The 19,497-nt window shown below is 39.0% G+C and overlaps 2 protein-coding genes, 1 long non-coding RNA gene and 1 pseudogene across 4 annotated transcripts in view; 3 read left to right on the top strand and 1 right to left on the bottom strand.

The window, feature by feature from the left end:
* The first annotated feature begins 1,382 nt into the window (after positions 1–1,382).
* On the top strand, positions 1,383–11,739 carry LOC127334738 (RNA polymerase II C-terminal domain phosphatase-like 2). Of its 2 annotated transcripts, none has more exons than XM_051361267.2 (10): positions 1,383–1,752; positions 2,771–3,224; positions 5,493–5,706; positions 6,103–6,260; positions 6,394–6,464; positions 6,571–6,676; positions 6,755–6,847; positions 10,532–10,775; positions 10,968–11,146; positions 11,231–11,739. In XM_051361267.2, the coding sequence occupies exons 2-10, from the start codon at positions 3,135–3,137 to the stop codon at positions 11,489–11,491; spliced, it is 1,416 nt and encodes a 471-aa protein (XP_051217227.1). In that variant the 5' UTR covers positions 1,383–1,752; positions 2,771–3,134; the 3' UTR covers positions 11,492–11,739. The 2 variants fall into 2 exon arrangements, with proteins under 2 accessions (XP_051217227.1, XP_051217226.1); XM_051361266.2 differs by having other exon boundaries at positions 2,744–3,224.
* On the bottom strand, positions 7,175–8,236 carry LOC139835083 (uncharacterized; annotated as a pseudogene).
* Positions 11,740–13,348: 1,609 nt separating the features above from the next.
* LOC127334742 (uncharacterized) overlaps positions 13,349–19,497 on the top strand; it is a 167,549-nt gene continuing 161,400 nt past the window's right edge. The window contains exon 1 of the mRNA XM_071825581.1: positions 13,349–13,485. Coding sequence (XP_071681682.1) covers positions 13,482–13,485 — 4 coding nt within the window. The 5' untranslated portion in view covers positions 13,349–13,481. The remainder of the gene's footprint in view (positions 13,486–19,497) is intronic.
* LOC139835268 (uncharacterized) lies at positions 14,525–16,436 on the top strand. Its single transcript, XR_011751056.1, has 3 exons — positions 14,525–14,638; positions 14,811–14,965; positions 16,104–16,436. It is a non-coding gene; the product is annotated as an uncharacterized lncRNA (long non-coding RNA).

Genomic DNA, 19,497 nt, shown 5'->3' with positions numbered 1-19,497 from the left:
GCACTACGTTAGGCAATGAAGGGCCTTGGGCTGTTAGCTTCGGTGAGATTAATCCGTAGAGAAGAAAGGAATTAGAACAGAGGAGGGAATACTAGTACACGTGCATGAGTAGGACACGGAGGAAAAATACTCAAATACACGATCTCCCGTTGCAGTGCATGCACGTGCATGTGGTTGAACAATGTGATTTTGCACAGAGAACCAATAAGAAGCAAATACATGAATTGACCACAGGTTCAAATATGACTTAAAGACAAAACAATCTGTGGCTTCAAATAGAAAATCAATTGAAAAGAATAAATCTTCAGAACCTAAATAAAATATTCCTTTACTTTATTTTGCTGCAACATCCGTTCCTAAAAAAAAAATTCAGGTCATAAAAATCCGGATGTTACACTCAGGACTTCTTTTCCCGGGCTATGTGGCAGCATTCTAGACGACTCCGAGCGTAGTGGTCTAAATGTTGTCCATTTTTAGATGCCTCAACCTTATGTGATGCGTGAGATGTAAACTCTGAAACTCTCTTGACATTTGTAATAATTTCAGCTGTGTGCAGAGGCTGGGGGTTTCCCCTTTTCTAATAAAAAAATGGAGCCACGGTGGGTTGTATATAGGGTTGAAAACGAAAGGGAATCTTTCCGTTCATTTCCGAAGAAAAAGGAAATGGAGGACCAAATACGGAAAAGGAAGTGGCATTTTGAGAAAAAGAAACGGAAACGGCAAAAGCATAAACGGAAACGGAAAAGAAAACGAGGGAGCCCTTTCCGACGGAAACGAAAACGGCAGGGGAAATTCCGGAAAAATAAATACGGAAAGTTTCCGGAAATATAACCTAGAGAGGCCCGTGCATTTAGTACGCCTACATTTACACATGAAACCAGGCTTGGCCACGTATCATGTCCACTAATTCCTCTAACCCTAATCACTCTGTATAATTGCGCGTGCATGCAGCTGTTAAACTATGTGTGTTACTTTATGTGAATTGCCGCTTGTCGAACTTAAGTGTTATATCTTGTTTTATTGTCTTTTTCTTTATATGTGTCTTTCGGTCTACAAACCAAGGCATCATGCCGCATTGTATTGTGGCAAATATTCGTTTTCGTAACGTATCCGCTACGTATCCGTTCCGTATTCATATCCGATGGTTTCCGTTTTCATATTCGTTTCCGGGGATTCCGATTCCATTTTCGATTCCGATAAGATAGAGGGAAACAAAAACGGTAAAGCATGTTTCCGTCCGTTTCCGTTTCATTTTCAACCCTAGTTGTATATAAAGGAGAAGACTTGGAGACTAAGAAAACTTGGACTACTCGACGCCGGTGCACTGCAGGTTCTGTCCAGAAAAGTGGAGGGTTGTTTTGCAAAGTCCCACTCGCCACACTTATTTCGGGACGGAGCCACGGAGGGAGTATTCCCCGGTCATCCCCACCATCAAGCACGGCCATGGCCGCCTCGCTCACCGGCGCGGGCGGGGTCAGGACCATGCCGATGTTCGAGGGTGACGTGTTCTTTGGCTACGTCGATGTGTTGCTTCCACCATCATCTGGCGGCAGGGAACCTGTGTTCCGAAACAACGAGATCCGGATCAGCCGCCGGTCGCCGGCGAGCGACAGGTGCCCACCGCTGGCCGTTCTGCAGGTGATCAGCGCCTACTCCATGCGCTGCAAGATCCAGGAAAGCACGACGTTGGATATTCATCCCAGATCCCCCCTCCTTAACAGCCTGCACTCCACCTGCTGGAACCAACGCATGGTACCGTACGTATGCACATCTTCTTTGCCTAGTCGTCTACAGCTTTAATCTACTCCATATATAATCGCTGCCAGATCTTTCGTCCATTTTCCAACTTGTAGGTTTATTATAGTAGTATATATAGGCCTGGAAAATGCATAGCTGAACATGGGGGCATCTACCCCTTTTTTGAAAAGAACGTTTCCAACTGTATCAAAATTACGGAAAAAATTGCACGCCTACATCCCCACGTTCTATGTGCGCACAGAAAGTTTCGTAGGAAAATGATTTTTCTTTGCCTGTGGAAAAAAGACAAAAAATTGTCTTGTGAAAAGTTTTTTTTCTAGCACCAAAATTTGTCATTTTACAGAGGCAAAATAGAAAGCTATTTTTCTCACGAAACTATGTGCGCCGTGCTTATATATTATGGAGAAGTACGCATACAGTATTGAATGCAATTTTAAAAAACGGGGCAGATGCCCCTAGGTTCAGATAGTGCACTCTCCTTATATATTGGATTAACTCACTATTAGATTTCCTTGGCCTGCGATTTTACTTAGCAAGAGGCATTGAGCTGTTGATTTGTTGCACTAGTATGCTTCATTTTATGAACTGGGTGGTGGAGCCTGCAATTTAGGATGCAAAATACTTTTAGAACTAGTTGCGATACAGCTTTACAGTATTGATGCAAAACAAGTCCTATCATAGTAGTATGATACAGTTTGTTTGTTAGGCGAAATAGAGTAGATTAGGGCTGGAATGTATTTTTTGGATGTCATATTATTGGATGACAATGGTATGTCACTGAATATATGACGTTTGCCTTAACAATTACTGCGAGATACCTTTGAATGTCTTTTATACTTCAGCAAGGTCATCTCCTTAGAACCCTAGCAGGTTCTCTTATTCCTTCACTCTTGGTAACATTTCAGATGTAGTATTGGATTTCCATCATTTTAATTAGATTACAGGCTTAGAGTTTATTTTTCTCATTGATTATTGTGGGTTTTAGACCGCTGTGGTGGATGCCGGACTGGAGGAACTTCACCTTGTGGCTATGCAAAGCAAGGTTGAAAAGGGTGTGCCTTGTTTCTGGTGTTGGTCCGCACAAGAAGGGCTTTACGAGGCATGCCTTGGGATGCTCAACCAGCGATGCATAGCCATTGTGTTTGATCTCGACGAGACCATCATATTTGCCAGCAACGAGAAAAAATTAGAAACTCACATGGAAGAGATCGATCAAATCAGACCTGAAGAATTCTGAACTTGATGCGGTTACACAATTGGTACTTCAGAATCAACTCTGTAGGGTCTCTAAGGATAATACATTTCTGAAGGATTTTGTACATAAAGGTGCTATCACTGTCGATCATGAGATTGTGAGGAACCAACATGAGAAGGGCATGTTGTATAAACCTGGCGGACTACAACTTGTTCGACCTGTAATCAGGGTCCCGAAAAGGAATGCGGTTCTGACTCGCCTTAACCCAATGGTATGTACGATTTGTTTGGTTGTTCTGCAAATCACCAAATTATTATTTATTATTCTTATAACTTCTAGTTTAATTGCTGTTGAGAAATTAGTTCATGTCATGCTCATGAAAATTAGCAATGTAATATAGATATTGCTTTCGTAGTTAATGAGTATTTATATTATGTAAAAATAATTTTAAACTTCATAAAGAGGTCATATATGTTGTTATTTTGGGCTGGTGTGTTTAGTTTCTAAATCAAAGTATTTATGTTTTTGCATATCAATATTAATCTGATGGATGGAAGGTGTATAGTTCAAGTTACGTATATTAAAAGTCAACAAAAAATACACAGTTTTGTTGGAATTGGCTTCTAATATGCGTATAGGGATACAACTTGATTTGGTATAAGAGGAGGGTTAGCTGTTGGACTCAAGTCCCGCGTGTGTGGACCAGTGTAGGTTTAGGGTAGGTCCTCTGTAGCTTAGGTTTTTGGCCGCAGTGCGGTGTTCTGCTCTTTGGTTGTCGAGGGATCTGGGACGTAGTCTGTTCAAGCTGGGATGGTGTAGCGGCGGCGACATCCTTATGGTGGACTTGTGCCCTTGGGCTCCGTCGTTGCGACGACGTTCACTCCAACGTCGGAGCAGAGCTCGGGAGGTTGGTAAAAAGTACGCAGAGACAGTAGTCTGAATTGGTGACAGCTGGAAGATGGTGAATTTTGTGCTAGGTTCGTGGTTAGAGGCTGGCAGATATGGTTTCCTCCTCTGACGTCGCGCGGGGGGTGTCAAATCTGGAGTTGTATGGCGTGTCCAGGGTGCTGCCCCGGTCTGATTCTTTCAACGGCAATGGCTTTGCCTTTGGCAAGCTACTTTGGAGGTCCGTAAAGCTGCAGATCAGTGATGGAGCCGCGTCGACCTCAGGTGAAGAGCTGATCTGTCCACTTTTTCTTAGGTGGCTGCTACTGTGGTGCCAGGGGAAGGGCAGGTGTTGGTACCTTGTTTAGGGTTTTCTTTGGTCCAGACTGTATTTTTCGTTCCTGGCTGAGCGTTCCTTTGGGAAAAGTTCCGTCGGGTCCGTGTTTTCGTGCCATGTAACTTTATCTTTATTTAATAAATGAGACATGTATTACCAACAAAAAACGCTGTTGGACTTGAGCACTTGTAACCCAGACCTAATGTATATAGACTAGAAGTTAGACACGAGATCAAAAGGGGGACGGTTTGGTCGCCCATGGCAAGGGTGGCTGGACAACTGGCGGTTGTTTGGAGATACTATGGATGGCGTTGACGGATGTTTTTTCATTGGATGTGTTATGTCAATGTATACATGAGAATGTGGGATGTTGGCGTTCACAACAAACCATGTTAACAAACATCGCCCTGCCGTCCACTTTTATGCAGTGGTCCGGTCAAGATAATTATAACAGAGTTCAATGGGATCAGTTTACATATGGTGTTGCTACTTCGAGACTAAACCTGATTTAGGGCAATAATTTTTAAAATTTTACAACTTGTGTATTAGGCCACGTACAATGCACAGTGCTTAGAGAGGTGCTTACAAAAATAAACCAAGCATTTTCATAAGAACCAGTGCCTATTTCTATAGAGGGGGTGCTTAGTTAAGCATTTGTCTAGAGCAAATAAGCACCGGTGTTTAGCTAAAAACCGGTTTATTTTCTAAGCACCTCCTATAAGCACCTTGCATTGTACATGCCCTTATGCAGGTCTAACTCCAAACATCATATAGTCATGCAAGCCAGTTTCACAATTCTTTTTTTCGAGAAAACGCAAAAAGCCTTTGCGTTTCTTTTCATATAATAGAGAGAAAGGGTTTAGTACAAGGGCCTCCTAGGAGGTGAGTGCTGTTATGACAAAAAAATCAGTGGACATCCCAGGTTGTGGGCAAGATCGCTCTAAGTCATAGTGCTCCAGCCCTGGACCAGAACGCCGCCTCATCCTTGATATTGTCGAGGGTGCGAGAGATGGAGGGGGCGGCGTGGTTGAAGACGCAGTCGTTCCCCAGTTTCACAATTCCAACATAACAACACATGTGCTACTAGCATGTTATGTTATGTAAATTGCGTTCTCTGTTCAACACTACTGATGTATTCCCAACTCATCTTTGTTTTCTAATCCAAGTGTCATTATTATTTTATTAATCTATTAAATAAATAGACCAGTTGTTTTTTGCAATATATGCTTGAAAACCTTCTTGTATTTGTTGTATATTACTGTCAATAATTATCCATATCATCTCTTCTTACCTGCTGCAACATTATATGCCGTTCAGGATCCTAGAAGTAGTTATTTTGTAAACATACGGCCTGGCTGGGATAATTTGAAGACTTATCTGAGTAAAACCAGTAGATGGAGAAAATATAAGGTATATGTATGTACAAAAGCTGCAAGACAATATGCTCTCGAGGCATGGAGACTGCTTGATCCAGAAGGCAGCTTGATCAGCTCAGAAGAGATTTCACAGCGTTTAGTATGTGTGAGGCCAGGTAAAATTTTGCGTGAGTATTTACTATTCTTCTTTCATGAGACCCTCATTGGATCAATTCTAAATTCTAATAGCTAGTTTGGATAGGGAGAAGTACGTTGCGTCGTTGATCACTAGCTACCAAGTATTTCTCAAACAGTATTTTTTCCCGACAAGGGGGGTAGCTTGCTTTTCATGTTAAAAAAATCTTTAGCTAGTGTTGCATAGCAGTTTGATAAAAAAAAGTTGCAATATTTGTATCATCATGTATGTTGGTTACAAGCACAACTACTAGAACATCCTTATGTACAAGTAAAAGATAAGTTTGTTGATGGATGGAAGACTGATTAACACCGATTATGTTTCTTGTTTGTGCCACATGCACCTTCGTTTTATTTTATTTTGTATTGACTGTTAGGTTCCAAAAAGTCGCTTAAGCGTGTGTTTCAAAAGAGTTCATGCCATCCAAATATGGCGATGGTGATTGATGACCGGATGAATGTTTGGGATGACAAAGATAAACGACGAGTTCATAATTTGCCTCCTTACACTCCATCAGTTTGCCCTGAGGACAAGGTAATTTATATGTATCTGAATTCTTCCCTATTTTAATTTCTGAAGAGAACAAATTGAGACTAGTCTGTGATGTTGCATGTATTTTAACTGAATTGGACTACTCTGACATGTTGCATGTATTTTAACTGATCAGGTGGTCAATGGTTGCTATGTGCTTCAGATTCTAAGAGATTATATACTGGAAGTACATAAAGGATTCTTCAGGTTTATTTAAAATAGATAAAAAATAATACGATACAGCCTAAACACTCAATATTGTATTTATTTTTACTGTCGTCTATTTAACAAATGGGTTATATATATCTTGTAGCGAGTTTGATGGGATGCTTCTGAAAAAAGTAGATGGACTAATGTATGAAAATGATGGACTGGATCTTGTATACACTCCAGATGTTGGTGACTACGTAGAACTGACGGTATTTTCTTGCTACCTTTGTATTGCTTGGTCTGTGACTAAGAATCAGACATTCATATTACTCGCTGTTATGTTCCAGAATAACAAGATTGTAGAACACAGTGATTCCCCTATATCACCCAAAAATACAAAGAGTGCTAAAGGGGAGGTGGGAGCAAGAATTAATGGAGAGGTAAGTTTTGCTCAATTCTTTCAGCCTACTTGTTCGCCTTTTTAACTAGAGAAAGAGGTTAGGGATATCTTATGCCATATGATTATCAAATACATTCTTTAGCGGGGATCAAATATGACATCATATGATGATAGGCATTGAAGTTTGTCCAGTCTTTATGGCATGCCGAACAGATAAATAAATTATAAACCTTCAGACATAATATCTAGTCATGAATATTCAGCTTGAACGGTTACTTTCCAATTAAAATGTTCAATAAAAACTGTTCTACCCAAAATATAAGCAAGTGCTCCTTCCGTTTTTAAAATAAGATTTATTAGCATTTGTCTACATTCGTATAACCTTGAATTTTGAATCAGTGCCAGAGTACTCAATCAACCATTGCCACTCCTCTGGTTGTACATCTTCAGGCACATTCGCCAATCTAGCAGCATCAATTTTGTACGCCTTGTATGTGGCGCTTAGAGTTGAACGCCAAGCTCTATATCGCTCATGTGCAACTTTGAGAATTTTCTCCTCAATTACCGGTGTATCTTCCAATGCACATCTGTCCTGTAATGAGTACAACAAATGTCTATGCTTAAACAATGCATTTTCAATGGTAAACTAAATAACACATGTGAAAAGGGTTGTACTCACTATCATATCGACAACAATTTGTCGATGGATGGTAGGGTGAATATCCGCCCACCTTCTCACTCCAATGAGCGGTAACCTTTTTTTTCATCATGAGTACCATGTCATCTACGAATGTACAGTAGTTCATTCCTACTGTACCACCCAAATGCTCAGAGAATGAAATATTAAGCTTTTCTGATCCATTGGCATAACGCTTCTTAGATTCTTTAAAACCCTTGAGAGCACCTCGCCCCTTCTTCTTCTTCTGTCCGCCAGTTTCTACAACCAAAAGCATACAAGAAATATTGTGTTACTCGGTATTTGATTATAGTAGAATAGAACAAAAATATAAACCAAAATTTGTACCATTCTGTTGTAGTTCACGGTTGCGTCGAGCATGAGATGGCCATTCACCCAGTGCGCACATGTCATTGGCGGACACTGGAGTGTCAGATTGTTCTTCAGTTTCTGCATAAGGTTTAACGGTTGTTAAGATTAAGCAATCTAGGATTTTATGCATTATACAAAATGGTAGAGACTCAAATATTTTTTACCAGATCCTCGCTGGTTTTTGTATGCTGCTATACTTTCCATCCTTGTTACAAGAACAAATCCTTTCTTTACTGAGCGCAAGAACAATTAAAGGAGTTAGCATTATCCTTGTTACAGAATAGTGATTAAGAATTAAGGAAATTGTGTACCTTTTAGAAAGGAGTAATGTGAATCATCTATTTCCTCTGAAGCTTGCACTCGATGTCGATGTATCGTCATCGGTATCCTACCAGCAACATCTTGCGTTGAATTCATCGTTGTGCCCTTGTATTGGTAAAAATCCGGATTAGAGTCAATTTCATAGTAAACGGCAACAATATGGTAGATCTGGCAACAGAGAACGTTTGATAAATATCAACGTTGGAAGACATAGTTTTGCTTCAGTAGTTGAAATTCACATTACTTAAATTTGTACTTAAACATCCAAAACATAGTATGAATGAATTCTTCATACAATTTTCTTATTTAATTTGTACTTATTTTATTTTGGATAAAGTAAACAATTCTATCACTAGAAATCAAGAACAATATGTAAAATATACGACTTGATCCAAATTAAACTTACTACTTTCCAGGGTGCACAACAACAACACATGTAACATCCAAACACAAACTTTCTACTCACACATATATAGTACTTCCAAATTTACATGCAACATAAAACCTGTTCTGCTAACATAGTACTTCCGAAACACAGACATAGTAGTAGGATTACAAAAGCCAGATGACATAGTAGGTCTTCAGTTCTTCACACATGCATACATATAACATAAGCATATATAATAAGACAAGGACATGTTGCTGGAATAGGGACATCTCTTGTCCTAGTCCCAGGACTCCCAGCCACTCTTCCTCTTCTTGCTGTTGTTGGAAGAATCTGCCACCTCCGACTCACTTGGCTGCTAAATGGTCTTCTTCATGGGTCGTGGGAGGTACACTGCCACATTCTGCAGGTGAACCTGTCCCTGGTTCACTAAGCTGATCCTGCGATACAGTTCGGAGGTGATATATCCATCCAAGATAGCGTAGTTCAGGTTCTTCTCTGAAAGTGGCTTCCATTCCCAGTACGAATGCCCTTCGCGTTTCTGCCCGTCATCCTTCATACCTTCCTTCATCTTCAAGTACTTTTTGTGGATGAGCTTCCCAGCCATAGCTGCCATTCCTGCCCTACCGTTTCTAGCACCTTCAATCTTGTAGATGTCCTGGATGTTGATGTGGTACTGGATAGGAATGTGCAGCCACTCGTTACCAAGCACTCGTCTGTGCCCTTTTATGCCCACCCCAACGAAAGTTATGTTCTTGTTCTGCAGAATATTCTTTAGGCTGCGTGGAACACCTACATATATATCATAACGCAAAAATGTAGTTAACATGGGATTAGGAGCTTGTTTTATATTATATATATGCAGTGTAATGAACAATTTAATTAGTTGAACAACTAATTAATTATACGTATAGTACATGCTAAGCACTAATTAAATGTTGGGGGACGAATGTACATTTGCAGATCAATCTAACATGCCAAATGTTGGGGAACTAGTACACATTGCTAAGCACTAAATGTTGGGGAACTAATATACAGGAAGAACTTTGACCACACAAGAAAATTTGCAGATCAATCTTGCATGCCAAATACCGTCAGAACAATGGTTGCCAAATTAACAGAGCGGATTTTAATTTTATTGCGCGCATGTGCTGTTCCTAGTTGATACCAAAAATAAATAAATAAAACTCTTGGCACTCTCAAGAACAAAGGTCGGTCGTACTCAGACTTCAAGCAAATTATTTTGGGGAAATGATAGTACCTTATCTTGTGAAAGAAGAGCACATGCTCCCTCATGGTGAGCTGCATCACCGCCACCTTCCTCTGCGTGCCGTTGTACTCGAGATCTAGGCCGACGAACTTGATCTCCTCGTCCGCGAGCCAACGCACGTACTTCTCGAGGATTAGATCCATGGTTGCGGCCTCGTTCGTGTACACCTCCTCAATCCATGTCGCGCCGTGAGCATGCACATAGCGGTCTCCTTTCTTGCCTGCGGCTGCCGTGGTTTAGCGAATCGGGGTGATTTTTTTAGGGTTTGTTGTATCTAATCAGGCGGGTAGCGAAGCGGGCGGGGCGATTTTTAGTGGGTTTTCCTAGCGGAGATTTTCCTAGGGTTTACTGTCTAGCGATTCCTAGCGAAGCGGGGTTCTATGTGATATGAATTTTATGTTCTCTTTTCGCTGTTTGAGATTCAAACTAGATGCTCCTATAGTTCTCTCCTTTTTTTTACTGCATATGTTTGTTATTACAGTTCAATTAATTGTCTATCATCTAATTGTTCACTGTTTATAAGGAATTTATAACTGCTAGTGCAAATGTTGCAACCTGAACCTAAGCATCCCAACTTAGTTTTAACGTGTAATAGGTTTCATAATTCGCAAATGTTGCAATTTATCATCATTAATTGTTCATTGTTTATCTATCAGTGCTATTATAATTATCTATCATCTAATTGTTCACTGCTTATTAGGTTGACACCATGGACCTCCATGAAGTTTCCATCTTGGTCGCAGCCAAGAAGATCAAGATCGCTGAAACCATCGACATTAGCTCATCCTCCGAAGGTGATGGTGCTGCAGCAAAGGATCATGTTGTTAAGCTTGGGGAAGAAGGTGATGGTGCTGCAGCTAGTGATCTTCATGCTAGTGCTGGTGCACCGGTTCATCTAGATGATGCTGCTGCTGCTAGACTTTCTGCCAAGCTGACTCGCCGAGGTAAAATATACCATGGAGCATATTAATTATAGTTGCAGGATAGGTAAAATGTAGGCCTGGCCGTTTGGCATGATAGTAATTTGGATGTATATTCAGGGAATTTTTCAGTTCCTATCTGTCTTCAATTTTAGGAAAACTTTGTTGCCGAACTATATGCCTTAATTAATCCTTGATTTCCTTAATTATATGTAGGTCCCAGGATAAAGGGAGGTCAGACATTTGACAAGTATTGCGTGTTTCCCAACCTAGTGGAAATGTACCCTGAACAACTTGAAGCCCTGAAACATCAAGTTCGTGAAACGCGCCCCGCAATTCCTTTCTATGTGTGCACTATAAAGGGTGCAAGTACTCTGAGAGGCAAATCCAAAATGGTAAATAATCTTAAGGATGTTTTTGCATATTTATGACAATGACTACATCTGAATGAATTTTTGCATCTTATAATTAATCTGCAGTACTTCACAAGGAAGTTTACCCAGAAATACATATTGAAGAATATGAACCTTCCAGCTGATAACGTGGAAGTCTCTTTCAAGAATGGATCTTCTGTGCAAGTGAGGATGATCATGGGCAAAGGGAAGAATAAAGGCGCCATGATCACAACTAACTGGAGAGTTGTGGTGCAGGACACCAACATGAAGGACAACGATATATTTGTGTTTTGGTTCCGCTCCAATGGTCGTCTCAAGTTACTTGTTAGGAAGCTCAAGAAATGAGCTAGCAGCAGGCTGGATGTTGTGGTATCCTGCATTCGACTGTGCTGGGGCTCTGGGCCTCTGGTATGTACTGTACGCAATATGATGCCACTGTGTGATGTTTAGGTGAAAAGTTTTCTGAAATTGTGGGAAGTGACTACTAAATGGCTCCTGAAGTGCTCAAGAGAAACTATGGACCTGAAATAGACATATGGAGTGCTTATGTTATCTTATATATATTGCTATGCGGCCTCCATTTTTTGTTGGTACTTTGCCTTCTCTCTATGGAAATCTTTTATAATTAGCTTTGGTCTAGTGCAAATGGTCTTGGCTTTATTGTAGAGACTGGACAAGGAGTTGCAGAAGTTGTACTTCATGGAAATATAGATTTTAAGAGAGAACCCTGGCCCCATGTTTCTGTTAATGTTGGTTGGACAGATGATTCAGACTGGTCCGGAAATCAGGCCTTGACTACTTGATTGTTGTACTCACCTTGACTACTTGATTGGTTAGTTTCTTCTCATCACTAAGAATTGCTTCAAATTTACGACTACTTGATTGGTTAGTTTCTCTCATCACTAAGAATTGCTTCCAATTTACTTTAATGTATGTATGGAGAAACCAAACTGATTTGAAGTGTGGACTTGTATCGTGCAGTAGCTTCATGCATTTAATTTCCTAAACAAAAAGGAAGTAGATATCTTCTGATTTTTGTGTTGACACCAATAGGCTCGGTGCATTCAAAGTTCAAGGACCAATAAGAACAGTCCAAAAAGCTGAAATTCGTAGGGTGGAGTGGCAAAGAGATGATTAGATCAAGTTTGTTTATTGTTCTTACTGTGCCCAGAGTCTTTGTGCACTGAGGAATCTCCTGTGTATGCAATAGGCAATAGGCAATAGGTATGATGAAAATCAAATTCCTGTGAATTACTGTAGTTAAATGGGACTCAAATTGTTTGGTTGACACAATTCCTTGCATGATGAGCACGTCAGGATGCATGCTCTCAGATTCGTGATTTGTGCCTTTCGCATCACATGACACACATCACTCACTTACGCATCCATTATGGTTACTAAATATTTTGCATCCGTCTTAAATGACATCACAACACATTATTTGTTCTGAGGCTTACGCATCCATTATGGTTACTAAATATTTTACATCTGTCTTAAAGGACGTCACAACACATTATTTGTTCCGAGGCAATTTTACTTTGTGCTGATCAATATTCTTTGTACTCCAACAACTGATGTTTGCTTAATATGGTCAATGATGTGAGCTCTGTTGCTTCATTTGCAACTAAAGATCCTTGCTTAATATATTTCTAGAAAAAAATTGTAGATGCCTTGCTGAGAAAGTACAAATTTATTTTCCAAGCAAATACTGTACGATTTTGAAGAAAACAAAGGTGAGGGCAGTAAGTAGCATAATTAGGAGATCTCAGTAAACTTATTTTGTGGGACATTGCTCCTCATTTCGAAGCAGTATCGTAGTTTCTTGTACTTTTTTCTTGACACTATTAGCATTGTAGATTATCCTTGAAACAATATCATGCTTTTAATCTTACTGCTTTTGAACCACATGTACATGATTTGGCTGGTGTATTACTGGTACAATAGAATGTGATACAAAATTTTCTAAATAGTTGAAGATGGTACTTAGTCTTTTCTATGTGCTAAATAAGTATTTGGGTGTTTTTATCTATTGTAATGGTTGCTTCTTATTTCTTCCCATTGGTGTCACTGGGTTAAGTACTGATTATCAGTACATGAGTGGTTGAAATTTATTCATAACTGGTTGAAACAACCTGGTATAACCTTTAACTTTGGGAAATCTGAGTCTCTTTTTTCATTACGCAGTTTTCTGGCACCTGAATATGCCAATAGGTGGGTAAATTACTGAGAAGTCTGATGTCTACTAATTTGGGGTAGTTCTAGTGGAACTTGTCACTCGGCGCAAGGCTGTCGATATCGACATTAACAGACCGAAGGGACAATAGTTCCTAAGCGAATGGGTAAGTTCACCTCATAATTAGACCATTATTACCACTGAAATCTCTTTCTGGATCTCTTTTTGCTGGTTAATATGAATATGATAGTTTATCACAGTACTTGGCTCCATGTGATTGGTGTTGTTGTAGTAACTGAAAATTTGATCTCTCAACCTTATCTGATGGAGTACTTAAAATAATCATTTGTTCATTTCAATATGAGTACTTAAAATGCTTGAAGTTAATTGGTTTTACCAGCTTGTGCCCATAATTTATGCACTTTGTTCAGTATTGTCAAACATTTGGAGTAATGGTTTAGGGTTGCAGATCTCTCCGGTAGATAGCCTGGACATCAAAAGCCAAGTAGTACTGTAGCAGGAAAGAAACCGGATATTCAAAACGGGTGGTGGGTAAGTAGTACTGTAGCAGGAAAGAAACCGGATATTCAAAACGGGTGGTGGGTGCAGATGCACCCACTACCCAAATTTTTTTTTCTAAATGTCAAAAAATAAGGACATATGTAAGATTCCTGAACAAACCTACTGCTTAGATTAATTACCGGTTAGGTATAGACTTTTTTAAGAAAGTGAATGGTGCGAATTTTGATTTTCCATATAATCAATCCAAAATAAGGACATATGTATGATTCCCAAATAAACCTACTGCTTAGATTAATTACCGGTTAGGTATACACTTTTTGCCACACAAATTCAGAAGTTTAAGTAATATGATTGATCCCAATGTAGGAATCTACAGAACTTTCAGATGAAAAAAAACTAGAACACCAATGAGATTTTTGGATGGGAGTCACAAGCATTAATGCAATGTTAAGTTCGCCAAACCTACGAATTAAACAGGCAAGGGGTTTTCTTAAAAGTTATAAAAATATGCATTACTATTCAACTGAAGGGGTGAGGCAAGTTTCATGCTAGGTAGTCAACTTCAGTTTGTAGCCTGCATATTCTATTGCTTTTAATTAAAAGCATTATAACTAACTTATGTATTTTTATTTTCTTTTTATACATCACAGATGATTTTGTATTAGAACAATATGAAACAGAGATATCAACTGAATCAACCCCATTTGCTGTTTCACTTGCAAGACACCTACACACTGTTGTTTGGTTCTGCGATGTATGGAGCGTTTTGGTGTTCTCATTACAATGAGCAAAAACTGGTACAAGCTCTTTCATCTTCTTAATATCCTTGCTGATGTGCTGAGCAAAATCTCCCATAACGAAGTTGAACAAAATCACCCTAAGAAGTTATTTCCATTATTTTGTAATTAGATCTTCACTCTTTCGTATGCCGCCTACAATTCTCTACTCAGAATTTTCGCTTTAATACAGACCAAAAAGTGCTAAATATGCAAGTCTTGACGCTAAAAGATTTATCATCCCAAGATTCAACTGGAAGGTTCTTGTGTGTGCTGCTCGAATATGGAAGTGTAGGCATCAGAAAAACAAAGCAGAACTTATATGAGATAGAGTTTATTGTCGATGAGGTAGTGTTTTATGATCTGAAACATTGTATTGAACTACCTTGCATTGTGTGCTCCCATGTTGTTTTCCCTCTTTTTTTGTCCCTGGTTAATTTAGAATGTTGCGTTCGTGGACGAAGATAAACCGATTCTTCTATATCTGGTTATCTTCTTGCATATCATAATTGTTTTCATAGCATTACACTTATACTCATGTTTCCTGTTTTGTATGATTTATTTAACCTTGTGATCCCACAGCAGTGAATAATTTTCGTCTGCTAATTCATAAGTATGCCTAATCTTTCGAATTACACTTTTCTTGCATTTTGTATTAAAGATCAATGGATGCTCCTATATCTGAACTTTCCTTTCGCATAAAAAATATTTGTTTTGCCACCACCCTTAAACTTATATTTCTTGCAATATATAAATTATCTTACCTTGCAACCTCACAAAGTAATAATTTTCATGCAAACCAATTCGTGAATTTACACGATCTTCTGAATTATATTTTGCATACACTTTATACTAGCTAGCATGGAAACCTCCTCAACCATGTTTTTCGTCTTTTTATATTAATCAGAGTTGATAAGTTATTTGAATGTTCTTTTACCCCTGGTTGTTCTTTTTTTCTTTTTTAAGACAGGTAATGTTAGAAAGATGCTTCCGAGCTGTTTAGACGAGTTTCTGAAGTCAACTACTTATTTCACGTTATCAACATAGAACACAGTTCAGTTTAATAGAACCATGCATACTAAGTATCTCATGTCGCCATCTAGATGTGTCTTGGTCAATACATTGAACATTTTTTTTTCCTAGGTAACATGCTATCATTTCCAAGCCGGTTGTTACCTCTGATGTATTACTTTCTTTTTTTACGCATGTGTCCTTATAATAGTCTACTAAATAAACTTTTCTTGAGGCTACAATGTAAGTTGCCCGCTTCTAAAAGGTGCCAGATATATGAGCTTTGGCATAGGAAGTTGTCTTTTTTGTTACTTAGATCTAGGGATCTATTATTGATTTCTTGGAATTCAATGTTTGGAAGTTCTCTATTTTTTCATCTACAAATATATTCAGCTTTATGACCTCTGAAGTAGTTTTAAAAAACATGTTCTTACTAAGTCTGAGTTGCCTCCTTGCTTATAATGGACGAGTTCAGGCTGAAGATCAAAGAAGAAGCACATATCAGGTGTGCCACCAAGGAGTAGGTTATCCCCGACACGGTTGGCAAAGGCATGGAAATTAGCCTCCTTTTCTCTGACAAAGAAGAGGTGACTTTGGTAAATACTGATTGCCCTCCAAGTAGAAATAATAAGGTTTTCCAAAAATTGTGTTCTATGTTTTTACGTCCCAGTTACCAAGTGTAATGTGCATACGATGGCTTCCAGGGATTGCATAGTCAGTTTTTATCTTTGATGGTGTAATAAAAGTTGCGACGAGATCCCATACATGTACCACATGCATCAACATTGTTGCTTTTTCTTTTTGCGAATTCATCTACATTGTTGCTTGATAGATGATTTATCTGATAACTTAGACAGAAATAATGCTGCGATGAATGAGCATTCAATCAAAAGTATGCGTCCACTCTAAAAATACCACTTATTATTCTTTAACTCACAGGCACATGTTGGGCGCGGCGTGCCGCCGTGCCAATAGTTTGCTAGTTAAAACTTAAAAGGCTACCTCATCTCATGCCATGACTTCTCCAATAATTCAAGATTCCTTGCCAGTACTTAGGTGTGGCGTACTTAAAACTTCAACTGCTGCCAAGTGATCAGATTACTCTTCTTGTATGTGGTAATCCTCAAGGCTATGGATCTTGTAAAAAAATGATCTTGTGTCGACAGTAGTTTATAACGTTTTACAGTAGAACAAAAGGCAGTCAAGTAAAAGTCAGTTGGCATGTAAAATGTAAACGAAACATGAGAATATGAGCAGATACTGGCCAGCTCCAGACTGAAATCCTAACACAGATCGATAAATTATGTTTTACATACTTCTGGGGTAGACAGTCAGATATGCAAGGTTGGAGTTACAGCCATAAGGGAATAAACATTAAGGGAAAAATTTACTGGCTTTTACCATTAAGCTATGCAAAGCAATAGCAGGTAAGGCAACCAACCAACGCACAAAATAAAATATAGGTGCTGGCAGGAACATGTACTGGAAATCAATGGTTTGTTTATATCGCTCATCACGAAGTGCACTCTTTCCATCATGACATGATTCAAGACTAAAGCTGAATGGATTCTAGGTCTGAGATTTGTAGGATCTCCTTAGTATCTTAAATGGTGAATCACTTAAGGTCACATGCAACTTTATCTACTCAATAAGGACAGTCAAGATTGCATTCGAGATCGGTCTCTCTCTGATAGGCTGCCTCAAATGATCTTCGGAATATGTTCACCAGGCAGCGGAGGCTCGCATAAATCGCCTATGAAAGTATCCCAACCTGCGAACCAATCCCAAACGAAAAAGTAAATATATCACATATAACCGTTCAGAGTGGTTATAGAAAAGCTTATTGTTGTGATAGCTGAGGAAATGCCTTTCTTCTTGAAATTATGGACTGTATACCTCCTGGCCTGGTCGTTTGACTGGCATGTATATATAATATTAAACAGGTGAAAAGTGTTTGCAACTTCATTTTCGTTCTCCTTAAAACAGTAAGGTCTATATATATCCTTAATGCATTGAACTTACTTCCATTCCTGAGTTGATATTGAAACTATATCCTTAGAGCATCGAACTTGCTTTCATTCCTGGGAGATGAACTGGAAATATTGTCCTCAGTGCATAGACCTGACCTTTATTTGGTTCATTCATACGTTCATCGTTTAGGATTCTGACCATAGTGACCGAAAAACATATTCATGAATTTTAAATTTGTGTGACATGAAACACCTTTCTCTTCTGTGTTCAAATTTGTGAGATTTGTCGATGCAGATTTTTTTATCGATGTGATTGCTCTCTACAATTGCATAAGCTGCTGCTATGGTTCTTGAAATGACACGATTGTCTGCTATCTAAAACACACTAGGGATGTACCAATTATTCTGATGAAGAGTATATGTATAAGGTGATGAGAGATTAAAAAATATTGTGAGTTTGTGTAGTATTGTTGTTTTGGAATGTCCTAATCCGATGTTGGAATTTAATTCTCAATCAAAACTATCATGTTTTGAACATTTCTGTTTGATGTGTAATGCTTCTCATTATCGGTTGCCATTTTTTTAAAATCACAAATGTCGTATCTTAATAATACGCAGAATATTATTGCTCGAGTTGTGTCGATGACAATCTCTCTTCTTTTATTTTGCAAGGAGGTGATTTTAAGAACAACTTGTGATGCGGAGTCCTCTTTATTATCATTAACCTATGACAGCAATATGGTCTTGCATCTGACATGGTTGTGTTTATTCTTTTTAAGAGGAACGTAGCCCAGCCAGTGAGCATGGTGTTCCATGTACTGTTGGGGTGATTTGCTATGCCATCAAGGCGATCAGTCGATGATAAGTATTCACAATGTTATTTCGTGAGGATTCAAGTTTGTTTTAATTTGGTTAATAGTCTATTTGAGTACTACAATTTGAGTAATAAATTATTCACCTTTATCGGTGTACATAAGAGTTTCTATATGGTGTTAGTTAAATAAATGCAAATAAAATTAATTACTTTTTACCAACAAATAAAGTGTGTGGCATCAATGTAGTAGTTGCATCCGGCAGTTGCGCAGTCGCGCAACGGGTCATCTAGTAGTCATAAAACTAAGCTTGCTGGCCTGCCGGGCATCATAGTATTCATCTTCACAAGTGCGCACTCGACACGTCCACTCCCTACGACGTTTAGGGTCCACACTCAACATGCATAGAACCAGTGGGCATCAATGCACGATGCAGAGCAAAGCACGAGATCTAGTCTTCCATGTACTCAACAATAGGGGCGTTTGTTGCTACTGTACAGTACTCTTGCGTGCTATTGCTACAGTTCACTGAAGTTGGCTTGGGACGTGCTACGATCCTGCCTACGCTACTGCTCAACATGCATAGAGTGGGCATCAATGAAACCGATCTTAGACAGGCAGCATTAAAACTTAAAAGGCTACCTCATCTCATGCCATGACTTCTCCAATAATTCAAGATTCCTTGCCAATACTTAGGTGACGTACTCAAAACTTCAACTGCTGCTAAGTGATCAGATTACTCTTCTTGTACGTGGTAATCCTCAAGGCTATGGATCTTGTAAAAAAATAATCTTGTGTCGACAGTAGTTTATAACGTTTTACAGTAGAACAAAAGGCAGTCAAGCAAAAGTCAGTTGGCATGTAAAATGTAAACGAAACATGAGAATATGAGCAGGTACTGGCCAGCTCCAGACTGAAACCCTAACACAGATCGATAAATTATGTTTTACATACTTCTGGGGTAGACAGTCAGATATGCAAGGTTGGAGTTACAGCCATAAGGGAATAAACATTAAGGGAAAAATTTACTGGCTTTTACCATTAAGCTATGCAAAGCAATAGCAGGTAAGGCAACCAACCAACGCAG

This window comes from Lolium perenne, chromosome 2 (assembly GCF_019359855.2).
Source record: "Lolium perenne isolate Kyuss_39 chromosome 2, Kyuss_2.0, whole genome shotgun sequence".
NCBI lineage: Eukaryota > Viridiplantae > Streptophyta > Magnoliopsida > Poales > Poaceae > Lolium > Lolium perenne.
The sequence above is the reverse complement of the archived record's forward strand: the minus strand, read 5'-3'. Positions and strand labels throughout refer to the sequence as shown.